The sequence below is a fragment of the Drosophila teissieri genome, chromosome 3R, assembly GCF_016746235.2.
Source record: "Drosophila teissieri strain GT53w chromosome 3R, Prin_Dtei_1.1, whole genome shotgun sequence".
Classification (NCBI taxonomy): Eukaryota; Metazoa; Arthropoda; class Insecta; order Diptera; family Drosophilidae; genus Drosophila; species Drosophila teissieri.
This window is the reverse complement of record NC_053032.1, coordinates 23,232,541-23,250,674: the sequence shown is the minus strand read 5'-3', so window position 1 is coordinate 23,250,674 and position 18,134 is coordinate 23,232,541. Positions and strand designations below refer to the sequence as shown.

The window sequence follows — 18,134 nt, the reverse complement described above, 5'->3', positions numbered from 1 at the left end:
TTCAGCCGCTTTCATGAATTTGTCCTAAAATATAATGCAAATTCCATTTAAATATTTCCTAAGCAATACTTTGAAACATTTCGATAAATCTTGGTTGAAAAAATAAATTTGTACAACCTGAACATCAGTTTAAAATACCCGCCAATTATGAATTCCTTAGGACAGCATTGGCTCGCCTAACAAGAGAGTAGTTGGCAACGCGGTACTTGTATCTCCCGGCAGAATATCGTGCGGTCGCACTATTCCCTTTTAAACTGATACGATTATTTGGCGATTTGTAAGTTTAAACATTAAGTTTTTGCTTCAAAATAAGCTTATTAATTAGCAAAAATTAACTATTTATAAGCCAATCGAAAAAATAATACCAATTAGTAGTAAACACCAAAAACAGCAGGCGGCAACAGGTGGTTCGGTCCCCAGAGGAATACACGTGCTCAAAACGTGTGGGTTTTATTTACCTTAATTGACTTCGAGTGACCCTTTATTAGTGAAGATGATTCGAAAGGTGCCGCTGATTGTGATCCTGGGCTCCACGGGCACCGGGAAGACGAAACTGTCTTTGCAACTGGCCGAACGCTTCGGAGGAGAGATAATCAGCGCTGATTCCATGCAGGTGTACACGCATCTGGACATCGCCACCGCCAAGGCAACCAAGGAGGAGCAGTCGCGTGCGCGACATCATCTTCTGGACGTGGCCACGCCGGCGGAACCCTTCACAGTCACTCACTTTCGCAACGCGGCACTGCCCATTGTGGAGCGCCTGCTCGCCAAGGAAACTCCTCCCATTATTGTGGGCGGCACCAATTACTACATAGAATCCCTGCTTTGGAATGTTCTGGTGGACTCGGATGTCAATCCAGACGAAGGCAAACCTTCGGGAGAGCTTCTTAAGGAAGCCGAACTGAATGCCTTGTCCACCCTCGAGCTGCATCAGCACCTGGCCAAGATCGACGCAGGAAGTGCCAATCGTATTCACCCCAACAACCGGCGCAAGATCATCCGCGCCATTGAAGTTTATCAGAGCACCGGGCAGACTTTGACCCAGATGCTGGCGGAACAGCGAGCACAGCCGGGAGGAAATCGCCTGGGTGGACCCCTTCGCTATCCACACATTGTTCTCCTGTGGTTGCGTTGCCAGCAGGAGGTTCTCAATGACCGCTTGGACTCCCGGGTAGATGGCATGCTGGCCCAAGGACTGCTCCGTGAGCTACGACTGTTTCACAATGCCCACCATGCTACCACTGTACAAGCCTATACGTCTGGAGTTCTGCAGACCATTGGCTACAAGGAGTTTATTCCCTATCTCCTCAAGTACGACCAGCAGCAGGACGAAAAGATAGAGGAGTACCTCAAAAACCATAGTTACAAGCTGCCAAGTCCAGATGAACTGAAAGAAGAGGGCCTGCCAGGTGGCTTGGAGGTCCTGCGCAGTTGCTGCGAAGAACTGAAGCTAGTAACTCGCCGATACTCAAAGAAGCAGCTGAAGTGGATCAACAATCGGTTCCTGGCCAGCAAGGATCGTCAGGTGCCGGATCTCTACGAACTGGACACCAGTGATGTGGCAGCTTGGCCGGAGGCAGTGTATAAGCGGGCAGAGGCCATCATTGAAAGCTATCGAAATGAGGAGACTTGCGAGATACAGCCAATGGCCAAGCGGGAGCATCCTGGAGCGGATTTGGATGAGGAGACCAGCCATTTTTGTCAAATATGCGACCGGCATTTCATTGGGGAGTACCAGTGGGGACTGCATCTGAAGTCCAACAAACACAAGCGAAGGAAAGAAGGACAACGCAAGCGGCAAAGAGACCAGGAAACAATGCTTTCAACGGATCTACCAAAGAAGCAAAAGGAGGAGAAAGAGGAGACAGAAGAGGCAGAGGCTCAGCCGCCACCCAGCCGAGTCAATGATACTGATAAGGCAATGTAACACCAGACAGGGCTTGGCAATAAACAAACCTACGTAAATTTGAGCCATTTGTTGTTGTTTTGAATCTCAATCCCACCGATCTGCTGCTGATGCAAGCGGCTGAGGAGTCTCTGATAACCCTACACCTCGCTAATGGGGACCACAGACCGCAGGGGAGGTCGTTGCCTAGCCAGAAAAGCGAAAACGCGTAAACATGTTTGTGCACCGAACAACCAGCCTCCACAATCGCAATCGCCCACTGACTGTTCTCGTCTTTCATTTGCATTTCAGTTACCAAGCGGTTCAGACGCAATCAGCAGAGAAACCAGACATCAACCATGAGCTCCAGCAAGATTGGTGAGTCTGACAGGATCCTTTCCTGGTGGATTATCTAAAATTGCTATATCTTCCCCAGCTCTCCTCAGTGTGTCGGACAAGACGGGCCTGCTCGACTTGGGCAAGAGTCTGGTGGCACTGGGCTTCGATCTGGTTGCCAGCGGAGGCACTGCCACTAGCTTGCGTGGCGCTGGCCTGAAGGTTAAGGATGTCTCGGAGATTACGGGAGCCCCGGAGATGCTCGGTGGACGTGTGAAGACGCTGCACCCGGCTGTGCATGCTGGAATCCTTTCGCGCACCACCGACTCTGATCTGGCTGATATGCGCAAGCAGGGCTTCGATCTCATCCAGCTGGTGGTCTGCAATCTGTACCCCTTCGCCAGCACCGTAGCTAAGCCGGATGTTACGCTGGCCGATGCTGTGGAGAACATCGATATTGGAGGCGTTACACTGCTCCGGGCGGCTGCTAAGAATCACCAGCGGGTCACAGTTGTCTGCGAAGCAGTCGATTATGATCGTGTCCTGGCGGAGTTGAAGGCTTCGGGAAATACCACCGTGGAGACGCGACAGGCTCTGGCTCTTAAGGCATTCACTCACACCGCCACCTACGACGATGCCATCTCGGACTATTTTAGGAAACAGTATGGATCTGGTGTGTCTCAGTTACCACTGCGCTACGGCATGAATCCACACCAGAAGCCGGCTCAGCTCTACACACAGCTGGCAAAGCTTCCACTGACGGTTCTGAATGCCTCACCGGGATTCATCAACCTGTGCGACGCCCTCAACGGCTGGCAGTTGGTTAGGGAATTGAAGAAGGCCTTGCAGCTGCCGGCGGCCACCAGCTTTAAGCACGTGTCTCCTGCGGGTGCGGCTGTTGGAGTGCCTCTCAATCCGGCACAGGCCAAGCTCTGCATGGTGGATGATCTGTACGAGCAGTTGACACCTCTGGCTATGGCCTATGCTCGTGCCCGTGGAGCCGACCGCATGAGCTCCTTCGGCGACTTTGTGGCCCTATCTGATGTGTGCGACGTTGTGACAGCCAGGATAATCTCGCGCGAGGTGTCCGATGGTATTATTGCCGCGGGCTATGAGCCCGCAGCTCTGGAGATCCTGAAGAAGAAGAAGAATGGGGGCTACTGTATTCTGCAGGTAAGACTGCTGTTTTATTGCATTCTGCTTTTGGACAGTAAATTAAAATTATTAAACTTGTAGATGGACCCCAACTACGAACCCTCTGCGGTGGAGCGCAAGACTATTTTTGGCCTTACATTGGAGCAGAAACGCAACGATGCCGTCATCGACGCCTCGCTTTTCTCCAACGTGGTGAGCAAGCGTGGTCCTCTGCCCGAGGCGGCTGTGCGGGATCTGATCGTGGCCACCATTGCCTTGAAGTACACTCAGAGCAACTCCGTGTGCTATGCCCGTGATGGGCAGGTCGTGGGCATCGGTGCCGGTCAGCAGTCGAGGATTCACTGCACCCGCTTGGCGGGCGAGAAGGCGGACAACTGGTGGCTGCGTCAGCATCCCAGTGTGGCCGGCATGAAGTTCAAGGCTGGTGTGAAGCGGGCGGAGATCTCGAATGCAATCGACAATTACGTAAACGGAACTGTGGGCAAGGACATGCCTCTGTCGCAGTTCGAGGGAATGTAAGTTGATGAAATATTTTATCATACTTTTGTATACCGAAACCCACTCTTTTCATATAGGTTCGATAAGGCACCAGCCCAACTGACCAGCGAGCAGAAAGTGGAGTGGTTGAAGCAGCTGACTGGTGTGGCCCTGGGATCCGATGCCTTCTTCCCCTTCCGTGATAATATCGATCGCGCTAGCTTGGTAAGTTACTTAACTAGCATTTTGGAGTTTTCAAATATTAAAATTTTGCTTTAATATTTTTCCAGAGCGGCGTCTCCTACATCGCCAGCCCCGCAGGATCCACCAATGATGCTGGTGTCATTGCCGCCTGCGATGAGCACGGTATCATCATTGCCCACACCAATCTGCGATTGTTCCACCATTAAGTCGAAACTTCTCAAGTCGAATACATACGAGAATTGAAATATGTTCTCGATTTAGTTAATTTTCTCTCAAACGATTTGATCCTCGTTCTAAACTGAAATCTAAAGCCTACGTAAAAAGACATTATAAAACAGGAAGCGAAAATACATATCTGCAGTTATTGCAGTCGTATACGAAATATTTTTGATAATATTTTTAGCGTTTTAAGGATTTTTATAGATATACAATACCGTGTTAATCAAACCCCATCAAACTGCCTTATGACCATTCCAAGCTCAATAAAACCACTTGCCTTTAGTTAGTTAAACGAACACTGCCTCGACTAAACACTATTTATTTCAAGAATTAGTTTCTACGGAATGTACAGTTCGGTAGCCGATGCCATCTAAACTCTAGATCCTGGCCAGCTCCATGTCACGGTATCCGCCTAACGGCTACGCTTCCTTCGACAGGCGCCGCGACAATTGCACAAAAAGACGATGAAGGTGACGAAGAAGACGAGCCCCGAGCCCAGGACCAGAGCCACCGAGGTGGTCTGGTCATAGGTGGCCGTGGGATCCAGCACGTGCTGCTGGGGCAGCAGCTCGAAGTCGACTAGCACTTGGGTGCCGTTGGGCGGCGGGCAGGGCTGCTGCACAATAATCTCCTGGTGCTGCACCTGAAATGAAGTAATTATATTAGTTTGGTGACCATGGTAATCCCTTGTAGAACACCCACCTGCTTATTCCGGCACAACTGCAGTCCTGCCGAGTTTGACAACGTCTCGGCACTGTACTCATCCTGCACCAGGACGGGCAGCAGCCAACGTTCCGGCGATACGAACTGCAACCAGGACCAGAACTTGGCCAGGTTCTGGGGATGCACCAGATAGCCGCCCACGGCCGCCACTGCCAGGCTGATGAGCCCGTTGACAATGCTCGCCGAGACCTTGCAGGGCAGCAGGTGGGCACAGAACAGTGCCAGTGTCTGAATGAGCGTCAAGTAGAGCAGCATGTAGCCTGTGAATCAATGGGCGTATTAACCGCGATATCAGGATGTGGTGTCCAAGATAGCTTACCCATATACAGGTATATGCCCGTATCGCTGCTGTTTGAATAGGTGTAAAGTCCCGCCATGCTGTGGGCCGGAAGCAAGTAGGCCAGCCAGATGCAGAGGCTGGGAAACAGGCCCAGGAGACTCTGCAAAAGGAACAAACACAAGATAAGGGCCTTAGTTCTGTGAAACTGGTTTGGGGATGCTCTAAAGAGTATCATATCTAATCAGATTATACCTGTACAATGATATATAGACTGCGCGTATAGAGGCCCAGGCGAATGTCCCGCTCCGCATGGCGGCGATCCTCCTGCGTGTCCCGGATGGTGAGCATGACCAGGGGCCAGTAGACTAGCACCATGACGCAATGATGGTAGCCCAAGCGATCGTGGTAGCTCAGCTGTGGATCGGAGGCGGGCACGTCCCAGAAGATGCAGCCAATGCACAGGGACAGGACTGCGGCGGCGATCAGCTTGCTGATCCATGTGAGCAGTGATCCCGGCTGCTTGTAGCCGGCAAATCTCTTGATCAGGGCGCTGATCTGGCCAAAGAAGCCGGCCTTCATGGTGAAGTTGGGCAGCGAGGCGGGCGGCGCGGCTAATGGGGGCTCCGAGTTAATCTGATCCCAGGCGTTGGCCAGGGATTCGATGCGGGCCGATGACTCCAGCATGGCGGCCGCCGAAAGGTCATCCAGGGTGACCAAGTCCACTAGAGAAAAACAATTGATTACCCATTCAAGCTGTACTCAATCACTAATTACTTACAGTAATAGTCCGCAGGATTCTTGAAAGGCGGACACGGATAGCCCAGCTCACCCATGTGGCGTGGCAGATCCGCTCGACTGCCAGAAAAGACGGTCCTGCCGCCGGAGAGCAGCAGCACGCCGGAACACATGGATAGGATCTCGAAGGTGGGCGGCTGGAGCGTCATTATCACGATGCGACCACCGCTGCACCACTGGCGCAGGTACTCCACCAGGAAGAAGGTGTCGAAGATGTCCATATTGCTGGTCACCTGGTCCAGGATGAGCAGCGAGGATTGCGCCAGCAGCTGGCAGGCCACGCTCAAGCGCTGCTTCTCCGAGTGGGTCAGTGTGGACACATTGGAGGCACGCACCGTATTCAGCCCCAAATCCTCGATAAGCACATCCATGCGCTCCTCCAGATCGCTGCGATCGATGGGACCTCTCAGAGCGGCGTGAAAGTTCAGCGTGCACTGGACACTCATCCGCGGATCCAGGGAGGAGACTTCGAGTGCCGGGACATAGCTGCAGAGTTCCCGCAGCCCGCGGCGACTCACCTGCTGTCCGTTGATGAGGATCTCCCCACCCAGACGTTCGCTCAATCCCGCCAAGCACTCGGCCAGGGCACTGCCCTCCCGCTGCGAGGTGGCCATGATGGCGAACAGATCGCCCGCCTTGGCCTGCATCGACACGCCGCGCAGGCAGGGATTCACATCGAGGCAGTGCACCTGGATGTTCGGGTAGATCAGGCCCATGCCCGACTGCTTCCTACTGCCCGGATTGTGACCATTTCCATTGCCGTACTGCCTGGAGCTGCCGTACAGCCGGGCCTCGTTGTAGTCGTAGCCCATCCCACCACCGCCATCCACCTGGCTCAATCCCGCTCCCAGCAGATCCGCCTCGCTGTGCGATCTGTGACCGTAGTGCTTGCCATACTGCTGCTGATGCTGCTGCATCTGGTGGTGGTGCTGACCCACCGCAATGCTGGCCCGGCTGTTGGCCTGCCGCAGGGCAGCCACCGGGACACCGCCTCCGCCGATCTGAGCCCGCGACTCAGGACGCGAGTGCGGCATGCCGCCGATGGCACGGAAGTCGGACTCGCTGCGATACTTCCGGAGATTGGGCGGCACCCGGCTGCGGGTCGTCTCGTTGTCGCTGCTGTCGTAGCCACTGCTCCCGGCTCCAGCCGGCGCCCCCGAGCTGTCCCGAAAGGCGCGGTTCACTCGACCGCGCACTCCGCCCAGGGCACTGGAGCCACCATGACCATGACCCGGTCCCGAGCCCGGACCCGGACCAGGACGATGCGAGCGCTGTGACCCAGCATTCGGCGGAAATACGCGCGGCAGTCCGAACTTCAAGTATGTGTACATATTTGAGCCCAAGGGAGATCTGAAAGGATTGGGTATGGTCCGATTAATGGTAAAGTATATACATTAGGTATAGCTAATACTATTAAGGTGTTTTTGTACGTAGCCGAAAGTGTCAAGTGCTGAGACCACAGTCTCCGGCATTATTAACGCTTGATTATGCTTAATAATTGTTGATTTAAATAATGTATGGCATTACTCACTTGGGTCCGTAGCGCGGATGGTTTAAGATTGATTGCACTGTGGTATCGCGTAGCTGGAAGTTTCCATATGGCAGCGGTGATTTGTCCGACGAGCCCAGAGCCGAATCGGTGAAGTCAGAGTTCAGGTTTTGCCTGCGGATGGGATGGGATGGGGGTATTTGTATATCGAGTTGTGGAGGTTGGATGGAAAGCGTCATAGAGAGCTGCACTGGGCGGCTGCAGTTGCGGTCAGCTGGACATGATTGGAGGGCTTGGCCGTGGGGCTCCTCAATTAGCCATTTATGGCATTTGAACTTCCGTCCACTGCGGTTAAATCAACCGTCAAAACTTCGATGGGCAGGTGCGGCTGCAGCCAGTGGTTACCCCAGCTACTCCCCCTTCCTCCACTGGCCACACCCATGTCTCGAAATGGCCTTTTTCCCCTTTAAACCACTCAACCACTCAACGACTAAACCACTCACCTGTAGATGGACCAGGCGTGCAGATCCTCGGATGCCGCCGGTGGCAGTGGGGTATTGGGTCCGTGGGGCACCGAGTAGCGACGCTCCTCGCGTGACATCTTCTTGCCGCTCGAAAAGTTGCTCAGCTCCATGATCTGCCGGAAAAGCACACGGATCGGGTTAGAGAGTTCGGGCCAAAATATTAAGCTAATTCCAACGTAAAGTGGGTCAAGAATGACGCGAGAATGGCTGCGCTATTATTACTCATAATTGGCGGGAATTAGCCTAATGACAATGCCCACATATATCCACACGCAGCGCCAGTTGGAGGTGAAGTTGGATTCGGATTTGGAATTGGAATCGGAGTCGCAGTCGCAGTCGCATATTCACAACCATTGTCATGACAAAAGCGGAAATGGTGTCGTATACGTTGCGAGGTGAGGCGAACTTAAGACACCCTAACGAAGACCTATTCGAACATTTCTTGGCTACTTTATCTACTGTTTATGATAAATAAATCAAAATAAATAATGATTGTGCGCTATTTATTATCTTGCTACCACAGGGTTCTTTTGTAATTGTGCAATACCATATACATTTTTAGAGAATCCTAATCCGAGCAGGTGCACAAAGAGCCGCCGAAGACAATGCTAGCTAATCGGGTGTTGTCTTTCGGATTTCCAGCTCCGTATCTTGAGGAAATCCAAAACGCCGGGCGGGAGAACAAAGCGCAGCTCATTTGGACACGGCCTCTGGGTTTTTAATTGCCAATGCAAGCCCAAAAAAAAAGGTAGCACAAATCCATGCAAATGAACCAATGTTTGCACTGCAGCATTATGCAACATTAGGCGAACGAAAGGCAAACAAACTAATGCAACTGCTGTCGCCGGATTGTGTGGACGCCGAATGGATGCAGTGGATGCAGTGCAGCGAGCCGTGCGGATTTCCGTTTTGCCAGCCGCAGAAATTACGTATGTTAGGTACTCAAGTGTTCTACGAGTGCGGCGAAAGTGAGTGGCGAGATACTCCACACTCACATCCACATCCACATCCAACTCCAAGCTTCAAGCTCCAAGCTGCTAGCCATATTCGTAATTGCAAGCTCCACTAGACAGTCGCCGAAAGTGAAGCTGGGACTGGGATTTGAGTTTGGGGTCTTGGGATTGGGATTGGAATGGGGGGGCGGTGCCCAGAAGAAGAAAGCGTTCGGATTACGGCATTCCATGCCGCAAATGCTTTCGCCCATCTACTTATAGATAACTTAAGATTTGAAACATCGTTGCCGCGGAACTTGGCTGGTGTATTAACACTTTTAATTGCGTGTTAAATTCGCTTTAATTAAAATCACCACTTGTGGCATAATCGCATAAACGGATTTTCCTCGCCGTTCAACGCATTTTACTCGATTTTGTTTGTCTGCCAGCGTTTGTTTTTTTGTTTATTATTATCATTTCTTTCCCTCATACAATTATTTGCCTCCGTTTTTTCCGTGGCTGTAACCGTTTTTTGCCTGCTTTCAGCTTTTGGCCAGCACTTGGCTTGCACCGAGTGAAAGTGGAAGTCAGCTAAGGGGTTTCCAGACCCGCGCGAAAGAGCCTGATACAGTTCAGGCATCCCATCACCCATGGCAAGATGCCTACACAGATATGCCGTCTCGGGCAATGGCACTTACCATATGCACTAAAAACTATCTACCAAAGAAAATTATAGCTCTACTTTCAGCTCTCTGAGGTGTATATTTACTATATACCTTTCGAGATGATTTAGATTCAGGTTTGATCCCCTTCTAAATGGAATCTATAGTCTGTAGTTAGTCTATGCCCATCATTCAACAGCGAACTGCTGCATTTGTAATTTCTCTCAGTGTACCCGCACTGCAAACTGGGCAATCTCTATATGGGCCGCAAAGAAAGAGAGATGTTCGGCATTTAAAAGCGTCGCTTTGTGGTGCGGCCCGTAATGAATGAATGGTATTGGGGGCAATGATACGGCTGCGACCAAGACGGCGGCATTGATTTATGCGATCACGATGCTCCGGTGACGCGGCAGCCGATATCTAAGTATCTCGCAGTACGCGTATCTGTATCTACATTGTATATGCATTGTTCGCACAAGTGCGTGAAGCAAAAACATTGCGAGTGGCGGCTAAAAACACCGACAGCTGACAGCGAAGGAAAGTGAAGAAATGATTAAAGTGACTTTTATTTTTAGCTAAAGTCTCGCACTTGCATTATAAACTATCAAAAACGAGCTCATTATGTTGTACATATATACTTTGAATTGAGTGGGTAAAAAATTACCACTGATTGATTCAATTGTTAGCTTAAATGGAACCATACTTTTCAAAAGCAGAGGTGCATACATCAATAAGCATTTTGTTTAGCTTTTTGGAGATATAGTGCAATACGTTGTAGCTGTTTTGTAACTCAAGTTTGCTTACTATGCTGTTAAGCACTTTATTATCATAAACAATGCTGAAAACTTATGCTTCAGCACGTTCTGGAATTTATTAAAATGCAATGTTGATATGGCCAAAAATTCGGTGTTGTTTGCTTTCGATAGCTATAATCTAAATAAGTAGAACACTTAAAATATATGAAATGTGTGCTCTACTTCTTAAATACGATTATTTAGTTCCCATGACTTTTAAGTATTAGTTGGTTATTGTGTTTCCTTAGCTTTTGGGTGGCATTCCGCACCTATTTGTCTATTGGCCAAGCCTAAACCGACTTTATCAGATTGCGGTTCTCGAATGTCTGCAAAAAACTGGACGCAGCTGTGGCCAAAATCCAGGCAATTTCCGCTGCAGTTGCAACTGCAGTTGCAGTCTGGCCGGAATTATATCACAGTCTCGATTAGCTTATGGCTTATGGCTTATGGCCAATTGGGTCGCTCGATCGGTTGCATGATCGGTCAGATCGGACAGAAACTAAAGCCGCAGCTAGCGGATATTTGCCTGTCAACGAGGCCGGCTGCTGCTGCTGGCTGGCTGGTGTGAATAAATCACAATGCGCTAAGTAATGGGCCAACGGTTATTGGCAATAGCTTAGCACTCTATTGGCCGATTAGGCCAATTGCCAGCCGGCTGTCGACTGTTGGCTGTTGGCTCTTGGTTGGTTGTTGGTTGTCGCATGACTTGGCCAAGATGTTGCATATGCAGACGGCGGAGTCCCGTTGCTGTCAGTCTGCATTCCCGTTGGCCACGAAGTGGAGAAGCTAGCGATACATGCGTCAGTTGACAAGTCGAGAACCGTTCGCCGTTCGCTGTTGCAGTTGCAGTTGCGGCAGTTGGACTCACATGACCATTGATGCAAAACTGCAGTTAGACACGAGCTGCGACGACCACGACAACTTGGGTTCCTCCTCCGGCTTTTCGGTCACTGATCGCCGGCTTGTGCGCACATTTTATGATTTAATGGAGCGCACCCAAGTGGCTTTCAAAGTGGTCCCGGCCATAACAATTTGCTGCTCTCTCTCTTGGCTGGCTTTTTGTGGGTACTTGCCTTTTGCTGGCACTTGAAAGATTGCAAGATGTGCGAGTGATTGGGCTGCAAACGAGACCTGACCTGCGGTTCAGCCAGCTCCAACTGCGTCCATTTCCATTCCCACGCAAAAGCCAATTAAATTGGGTTGCTGGGCTCTTCATTTCACTGGCCCAAAACTGGTTCCCTGGCAATGTAGCCAACAGGTGGGTCAGCCTCCCTCCCATATCAAAAGCGGTCACCTGATTGCCGCTAAAAGACTGACGTACTGACGCATTGACGAACTGACTAAGTGACCAAGTGACTAACTGAGGGACTGGGACTGGGAAAACCACTGCCCAACAAAGATCTCGCTGTGAAAGTGAAACTCTTGTGGCATAATTTGTAGCTGCTGCTGTGCCACACGGGGCGTATGATAAATGCCTACAAAATATTTTGCGACTGCCTCAAAGTGGGTCACAGTTGCAGTTTTGTAATTTGCGAGTATTAAAAGAGGGGAAACTGCCTACACAACGAAGCATGCATGCACTAAAGGCCTTAAAGTTTTTATTTAACTGGGAAAAAGTCAGTTTAATATGGAAAGACAAAGGCTTAAATTAGTAGAGCTTGGGGTTAAATTAAAGAAATCTTTTTCAATTCTGAAATGGCTTAGAAAGTTGATGCCGTATTTGTTTCCATCAAATATTTAATTGATTATAAAAACCATAATTTTAGGTTCAGTTAATTGCGCTTAATGAAATATATTTGTATATATAAATTGTCAAATAAAAAATTTAAGAAATGCTTCATTCTGAAAACTTGTTTTCAAACGCGATTTTCTTGATCATTTTGGGATCCTTCATTTAAGCTTCGTATTGTACGTTCTTCAGATAAAAGCAAGCAGAAGTAAAGATGTGAACCCCTGATTGTATGGGATGTTTTCCATTAAATAAGTATTTAATGCCCCTGTGAATCATTTAACAACACACAAAATTCTAAAAGAAACCGCAGAATGCAAAGTCGCAGATGTGTTAAACCCAAAACCCGACAGAATCACGTATGCAGATATATTTAGACACATTCGCAGCGCCAAAAAGTTGAGATACTCTACTCAGGACCAGCAGATATGTGCAGTTCGGGGAGAAGGCGTGGCCGGCAAAAGGGGCGGACAACGAGAGACGATTTCCAGAGCTGACTAATGCCATAGCCAGATGCAAATTAATAATAAACAAATTAAATGATCGGCAGCCCGTGGCCAACATTCCTCGCTTCATGCCGACGACAAAGCGGTTTGTTGAACTTGCTCGTCGTCCGGTTCGAAAAAGATGAAATTTTTTGTGATTATGCCTTGGGAGGAAAGGCATCCGAGACAAGTTGTTTGCTGCGTGTGTGTGTGTGAGTGTGTGTACTGTGTTTGTGTGTTAATTGAACACACGGGTTCCAGAGATTTTTTGTTGAGGTTTTTGTTTGATTTTTAGCACGTTTTTCTGTGCCCAATCGCCGTCGCTGCTGGCCGGCAAAAGCCAGTATGCAAATTGCTGGCCACGTTGTGCGATAGATGCCCATGTTATTCCACTGGCCTCCATGGCGTATGAGCGACACAGCCACACAGTCAGTCAAAGAGCAGACGTGCACGCAGCGAGGAAATCTTCGAGCTGCCACAGCGCTGCGACTTGTGAAAGTTTCGGCTGCGTAAATTGATTATGAGTGGGTAAACGTCGACTAAACGCGGGCAGAGATGGGTCCAGGCCCAGCAGGTGAATGGGTGCACAGCGAGAAAAATTGCTAACAAAAACCAGCCACACTTATTATAAAAAAAAAACCCTAGTAATCACCAATGTAAGTAGCTAGGCGGTTTTAGCTAGTAAATATTTGTGGCATGACAACTTTTGATGCGTCAGTTTCAGGTTACTAACATTTTTCCAAGCCGCTGAGCAACTGATTGATTTAATACAGCTCACAAGCCTGTCAACAAAAGCTTCGAGAACTAGAAGGAAAAATGATTAATTAAGCGCTGCTTAATGGCAATCCAAAGCCGCTGGAGCTGACCCGATTTGTAAGCCAACTAATGAATCTGGCCCACAAATCGCTATCGAATTGGGCAATATCCGCGGCAGGGGCATAACCAGAAATGAGTTAACCGACGAGCTGGCAGAAATGCGAGCACAAGAATTCCGCTGACTGTGACCCCAAAAAGTCGAGCTAATGTCATGCCGTCAACGAATATTCGTCATGGCTGCATAGCCCCCACCACCGAAACCACCTAAACCACCGAAACCACCGGCAAAACCATCGGCATCGTGGTGGTCTCAATTCAGCGTATTTCAGCGCTTCGGATCGGCTTTCAGTTTCCAGCGCTTCAGTGTACAGCGTTCGGTTTTCGCTTTGCGGTTAGAAAACTCAGGCAAGGTCAGTTTTATTAATTGCCCAAACGGAATACGAAACTTTGCCACAGTTTCGGGCATCTTTACAGGCAATTAACGCCGAGCTAAACAACCAAAACAAATCCCCCAACTCGACTCCAAAACCGAGTCGAAACAAAACACTTTCCTGTATTGCGAAAGACTTGTGAAAGTGGCCAACAATTGTGGGTAAAATTTGCATGCCAATGCCGATCCCGCCGCTCCCCATTTGCTCCTCCGCCTCCACGGCAACACGTGTGCCACCAGGCTAATTGACATAAATTCCATGGCAAGCCGAACGAAAACAGAAAAATGGCAATTTTTCCCTGCGTTGCCATTGCATGCATAAAAATGCGACAGTCAGGCGTATTTGGCCAAATTCCCGACACACCCAGAGACCCAAAGACACACAGCAACCGGGTCTACTGGGCGCCAACTCCACACTCAACGAAAATGTCTTAGCCTGGTCAACAAATTTACAATTTTACTGTAACAGATTTCTATCTATTACAAATAAACGGATTACACGCATAATCGCACATTGTTATGATTGAACTTTGCTCATCTTCATGTTGCAATGAAATCAGCGTTAAATCAGCAGAGTTCCATTTAATTTCCAAGTTTGAAGGAAAAAGAAAATCTTGAGGAATAACCTTCTTAGAGAAATGAGCAGAGTTATAAGCCAGCTATTTTTCACAGTGAAAAATGTGGGGGCCAAGTATGTGACATGGTTTTTAAGAGCAATTTATTCGGCTCACGTGCAATCAAATAAGGTCTCATCTGCGACTGCGACTGCGACTGCCAGTATTCTGATTCTATGTCAGCGGCATGTCTGAACCGTGTCTGTGAACTTGGAGTGAAGTGAAATGAAGTGATGTTTGGAGTTCTCTTTTTACGGCCGTAAAAGTCACGAAGTGTGTGTAGTCTGAAATGTACTTTCTTCGCCTAATTATGCAGCTGTTCTGCTTCTGCTTCTGCGGCTGCTACTTCTTTTCCTTTACCTCTTCAGCTATGCTGTGTTAATTAAATTACAATAAAAAGTAAATTAACTCACTGTGGCCCCATAGCGTATCTATCAATGCCCACAATTTTCATGGTCGCGGCTTTTAATGGCCCCGCAGCTGGAGAGATTGCCTATGCAAGTGGGAAATTTCGAATTTGCATTTCCTGCCCGTTGAGTTTTCACTTTGCCAGCGGCCAAGGGTCTTCGTCTCATCATCATTCTCATCATCACTCCAATGGCCCGCCGCTGACTTCATCCAGTCGGCAATCATTAAATGCAATGATTCATCCATCCATCGGAATAGCCAGCGACTAAGTTCAATTGAAAACGATCATACAACCGTACACATATGGAGGACTTGGGCCGAGAGAACAAGAACAAGTTTTGGCCAACTGGATGCAGCCACACCTATGGCGAACCAATCTGAAAACCAGCCTAGACCCAAGACAAAGACCAGATCCCATATACCCAATACCATATACCAGATGCCAGATACCACCAGCACCCCACTCCGGATCCGAACTCACCACAAAGCCATAACTGACAATCAATTCAACTTAAGCTGCCTCTTTGCCGCGCCTTGGTCTTTTTGTCTAGACTTCGCGTTGCTGTCTTAAGTCTTTTGATTTGTTTTCCTTTTTTTCTCAGTTGCTCAGTTTATCAGTTTGTGTTCTGTGTTTGTTTTCTTCTGGACTGGAACTGAAATTGTCGAAATTGAATTACGACCACTCGCAGATCTTGTCACTGGCTGTCGGTCCGCTTCTAAACGCTTTTTTCTCCCTGCCCTGAGAGAATATCTTTTATTTGGAGGGAGCCCGAACAGCAGCCACAAATCATGGAGCCCCGTTAGCGGCTATAATAATACTGTTAACTAATTTACGCCACAAAAAAACGACGACAATGGGAAAATCAAGAAAAACAATCCAGCAAGTCAGCTCGAAGAAGCAGAAATCATTTTGGAACTTTTTCAATGAGCTTGGCCATGGCTTTAACAGCATTCTAACGGTCCGGCCAACATGACATGGCTAATTAGGTGCGAGAATCAGTGAAATGGACCCCGCCGAAAAGGAGGCTGGGAATTTGCATTGCGAAGGGCCGAAGGCATTAGCTTGACAATGATCTGCAGTCGGAGCCCTGAGAATGGTGCTAAAGGCCCACATTATCCCAATGGCCAAAAGCCAAAGTCTCCATTAGCCCGCGGCTCATTTTCGATGAGAAATCAAGTTCCGCGGCACGAAATTTTGAAAGTGATTGTGCGCGCAGATTGGCAGCTGCATCGAAATTGCAAAATGAATGTGAAAGTTGCTTAGCCGCGCGGTTATTCTTTATGAGTCGATATAGGAAGAGTACACTCCGGAATAAAATATTTGCCTCTGCTCAGCAAAAACTGTCTTTCAGACCTGTTATGGCTTTCACATCTTGTTCGAAATTAAATTTACCGCTCTTCTGTTCATTGAAATACGTGTCGAACTTTATTCGTTTGAAACTAAAGGGATTTAATATTACTATGTAATTTTAAATAAAAATTTATTTGTAAATAAAGTTGTAAAATACGAAAAGTCGTTTGCATTTTTGCATGCAAACCCATAAACCCATGCCAACTATTCTAAGGGCGCATAAAAACATATTTATGTGGTTAAAATATAAACATAAAAACAAATAATGGCTATAGAGCTCTATCGTAAGTTTATGGCTGTTTTTACGAGGAAGTGGCCAGACCAAGACGATGCTGGCATCTGCGGGTAGAGCACACAAGCAACGATCCCCGGGGAGCTAAGAACCCAGCTCCGCGAAGAGGCATTGGCCAAGGCAAAGACAGCCGGCCAAACAAACAAACAAACTGAAACTTGTATCTGTGAGATACACACTGGCGCACAGAAAGAAATACTCCACTATGAAATGAATAGAAATGTTGGAAATGAATAAAATACAAAATCAGTTCACTAAGAATTTGTTAGGTTCCATTTCCCACATGAATACATAGTATTTGAGGAAACAAAACATATTAGTTTAATATTTGATTTAGTATCTCGCTATTTTTTTTTTTCTGTGCAGCGGAGCAGTGAGCTGCAGAGAAAATAAAAGACCAGACAAGACAAGACAAACCGAGCCGAGCCGAGTTGAGTTGAGCTGAGCTGAGCACCAGGCACTTGGCTGTTTGAGCGACTATGGCTTTGGCTGGTTCTGGTTTTGGCTTTGGCTTCGAGTTGGACTTCCACTTTGGATCGCTTGGGTTCTGCAGGGCGCTGAGCAGGGAGCTGGGAGAGCGGTGGAAGCAAGTGCTGGATGGAGGGAGTGTGGGCTAAGATACATTTGCTAGACAAAACCCGCTCGCGGGATCTTTGACCTGCGATGGTGACGACCGCGCGAGCAGAAACAGAAGAACAGCGGAGGGGAGTACAGGAAGCAGAGAAGAACAGAAGAACCAGAAGGTATTAGTATTGTACCCAAAGGAATGGAACGTGGAGTGTGGTGGATACTCGTCGGTTTCATTTGGTTTCATTTGGTTCGAGGTGGCAAGTGCTGCCGTTGGCCTAATACAATTAACAGTAAATACCAGTTGGCCAGTTGGACAGTTGGACTCTAATTAGCCGCTCGGCGACACTCATTCATAACTTGGGCAAAAGACTTACATTACAATGTCGATCTGCTGGCTACACCGATGTCTGCATATTTTATTTAGACCATATAGACACTGCTCACACACACACACACAAAACTCGTCACTTGTATTTTTGCCACTTATTTTCCTTTTTTATTTTATTTTTTGTTGGTATCTATTGGATATTACGCGAGTCAACAAATAACCACATTTGCATGCACTTCCCGGTGGCCATTAAAATATATTCGCCTTTGCACAGAGATATGTTATGTGTGCATATATTTGCCCGTTAAGCCGTGAATATTTCAATTAGATTTCCAAGAGCGTTTAATGTGTTCGCCTATTTTTGTTATTTTCAGCTGGGAACTGTGTGTGTTAGGGCGCCGCCAGAAAAAAATCGGATCGACGCGAACCGCGGATCGGTGGTGGCAACTCACTCGGAGCTCGGCTCGCAGCGAACTGATCTGAACTTGGCCTCGGCCGCCATCTTAGCCCGCTTGCTTCGCCTGGAAGCGAGTTGGACGAAGAGAGCCGCTTTCCAGCCGGAGCGCAGCAGAGCGGCTTGGAGCGAGAGCGAGGGAGAGCCATGCCAATTGGAATGGCCTATGTGGGCAAGCAACA

General features: G+C 48.4%; 3 protein-coding genes across 3 annotated transcripts; 2 read left to right on the top strand and 1 right to left on the bottom strand.

Annotated features, from left to right (window-relative positions):
* Positions 1-209: 209 nt before the first annotated feature.
* LOC122619492 (bifunctional purine biosynthesis protein ATIC) lies at positions 210-4,572 on the top strand. The gene is made up of 6 exons (XM_043796468.1): positions 210-277; positions 2,198-2,263; positions 2,322-3,394; positions 3,458-3,891; positions 3,952-4,078; positions 4,144-4,572. The coding sequence occupies exons 2-6, from the start codon at positions 2,245-2,247 to the stop codon at positions 4,261-4,263; spliced, it is 1,773 nt and encodes a 590-aa protein (XP_043652403.1). The 5' UTR covers positions 210-277; positions 2,198-2,244; the 3' UTR covers positions 4,264-4,572.
* LOC122619493 (tRNA dimethylallyltransferase) lies at positions 303-2,176 on the top strand. The gene has a single exon (XM_043796469.1). It carries the CDS (start codon positions 494-496, stop codon positions 1,925-1,927), a length of 1,434 nt encoding a protein of 477 aa, XP_043652404.1. The 5' UTR covers positions 303-493; the 3' UTR covers positions 1,928-2,176.
* Positions 4,573-4,578: 6 nt separating the features above from the next.
* On the bottom strand, positions 4,579-17,956 carry LOC122619491 (ATP-binding cassette sub-family G member 8). The gene is made up of 8 exons (XM_043796467.1): positions 17,545-17,956; positions 8,067-8,200; positions 7,606-7,737; positions 6,058-7,424; positions 5,532-6,001; positions 5,319-5,439; positions 4,979-5,259; positions 4,579-4,919 (listed from the first exon to the last, which is right to left on the bottom strand). Exons 2-8 carry the CDS (start codon positions 8,195-8,197, stop codon positions 4,689-4,691), a joined length of 2,733 nt encoding a protein of 910 aa, XP_043652402.1. The 5' UTR covers positions 8,198-8,200; positions 17,545-17,956; the 3' UTR covers positions 4,579-4,688.
* Between the last annotated feature and the right edge of the window lie 178 nt (positions 17,957-18,134).

What these genes read in the sequence shown, in the direction of transcription:
- LOC122619492 (XM_043796468.1), top strand. An exon ending in GGGGCTACTGTATTCTGCAG is followed by an intron (nt 3,395 to 3,457) that starts GTAAGACTGCTG and finishes TTAAACTTGTAG; the next exon opens with ATGGACCCCAACTACGAACC. An exon ending in CTGTCGCAGTTCGAGGGAAT is followed by an intron (nt 3,892 to 3,951) that starts GTAAGTTGATGA and finishes CTTTTCATATAG; the next exon opens with GTTCGATAAGGCACCAGCCC.
- LOC122619491 (XM_043796467.1), bottom strand. Translation starts at nt 8,197, where the DNA reads ATGGAGCTGAGCAACTTTTCGAGCGGCAAGAAGATGTCACGCGAGGAG. An exon ending in CATCCGCGCTACGGACCCAA is followed by an intron (nt 7,425 to 7,605) that starts GTGAGTAATGCC and finishes CAATCCTTTCAG; the next exon opens with ATCTCCCTTGGGCTCAAATA. An exon ending in AGTTGTGCCGGAATAAGCAG is followed by an intron (nt 4,920 to 4,978) that starts GTGGGTGTTCTA and finishes ACTTCATTTCAG; the next exon opens with GTGCAGCACCAGGAGATTAT.
- LOC122619493 (XM_043796469.1), top strand. Translation starts at nt 494, where the DNA reads ATGATTCGAAAGGTGCCGCTGATTGTGATCCTGGGCTCCACGGGCACC.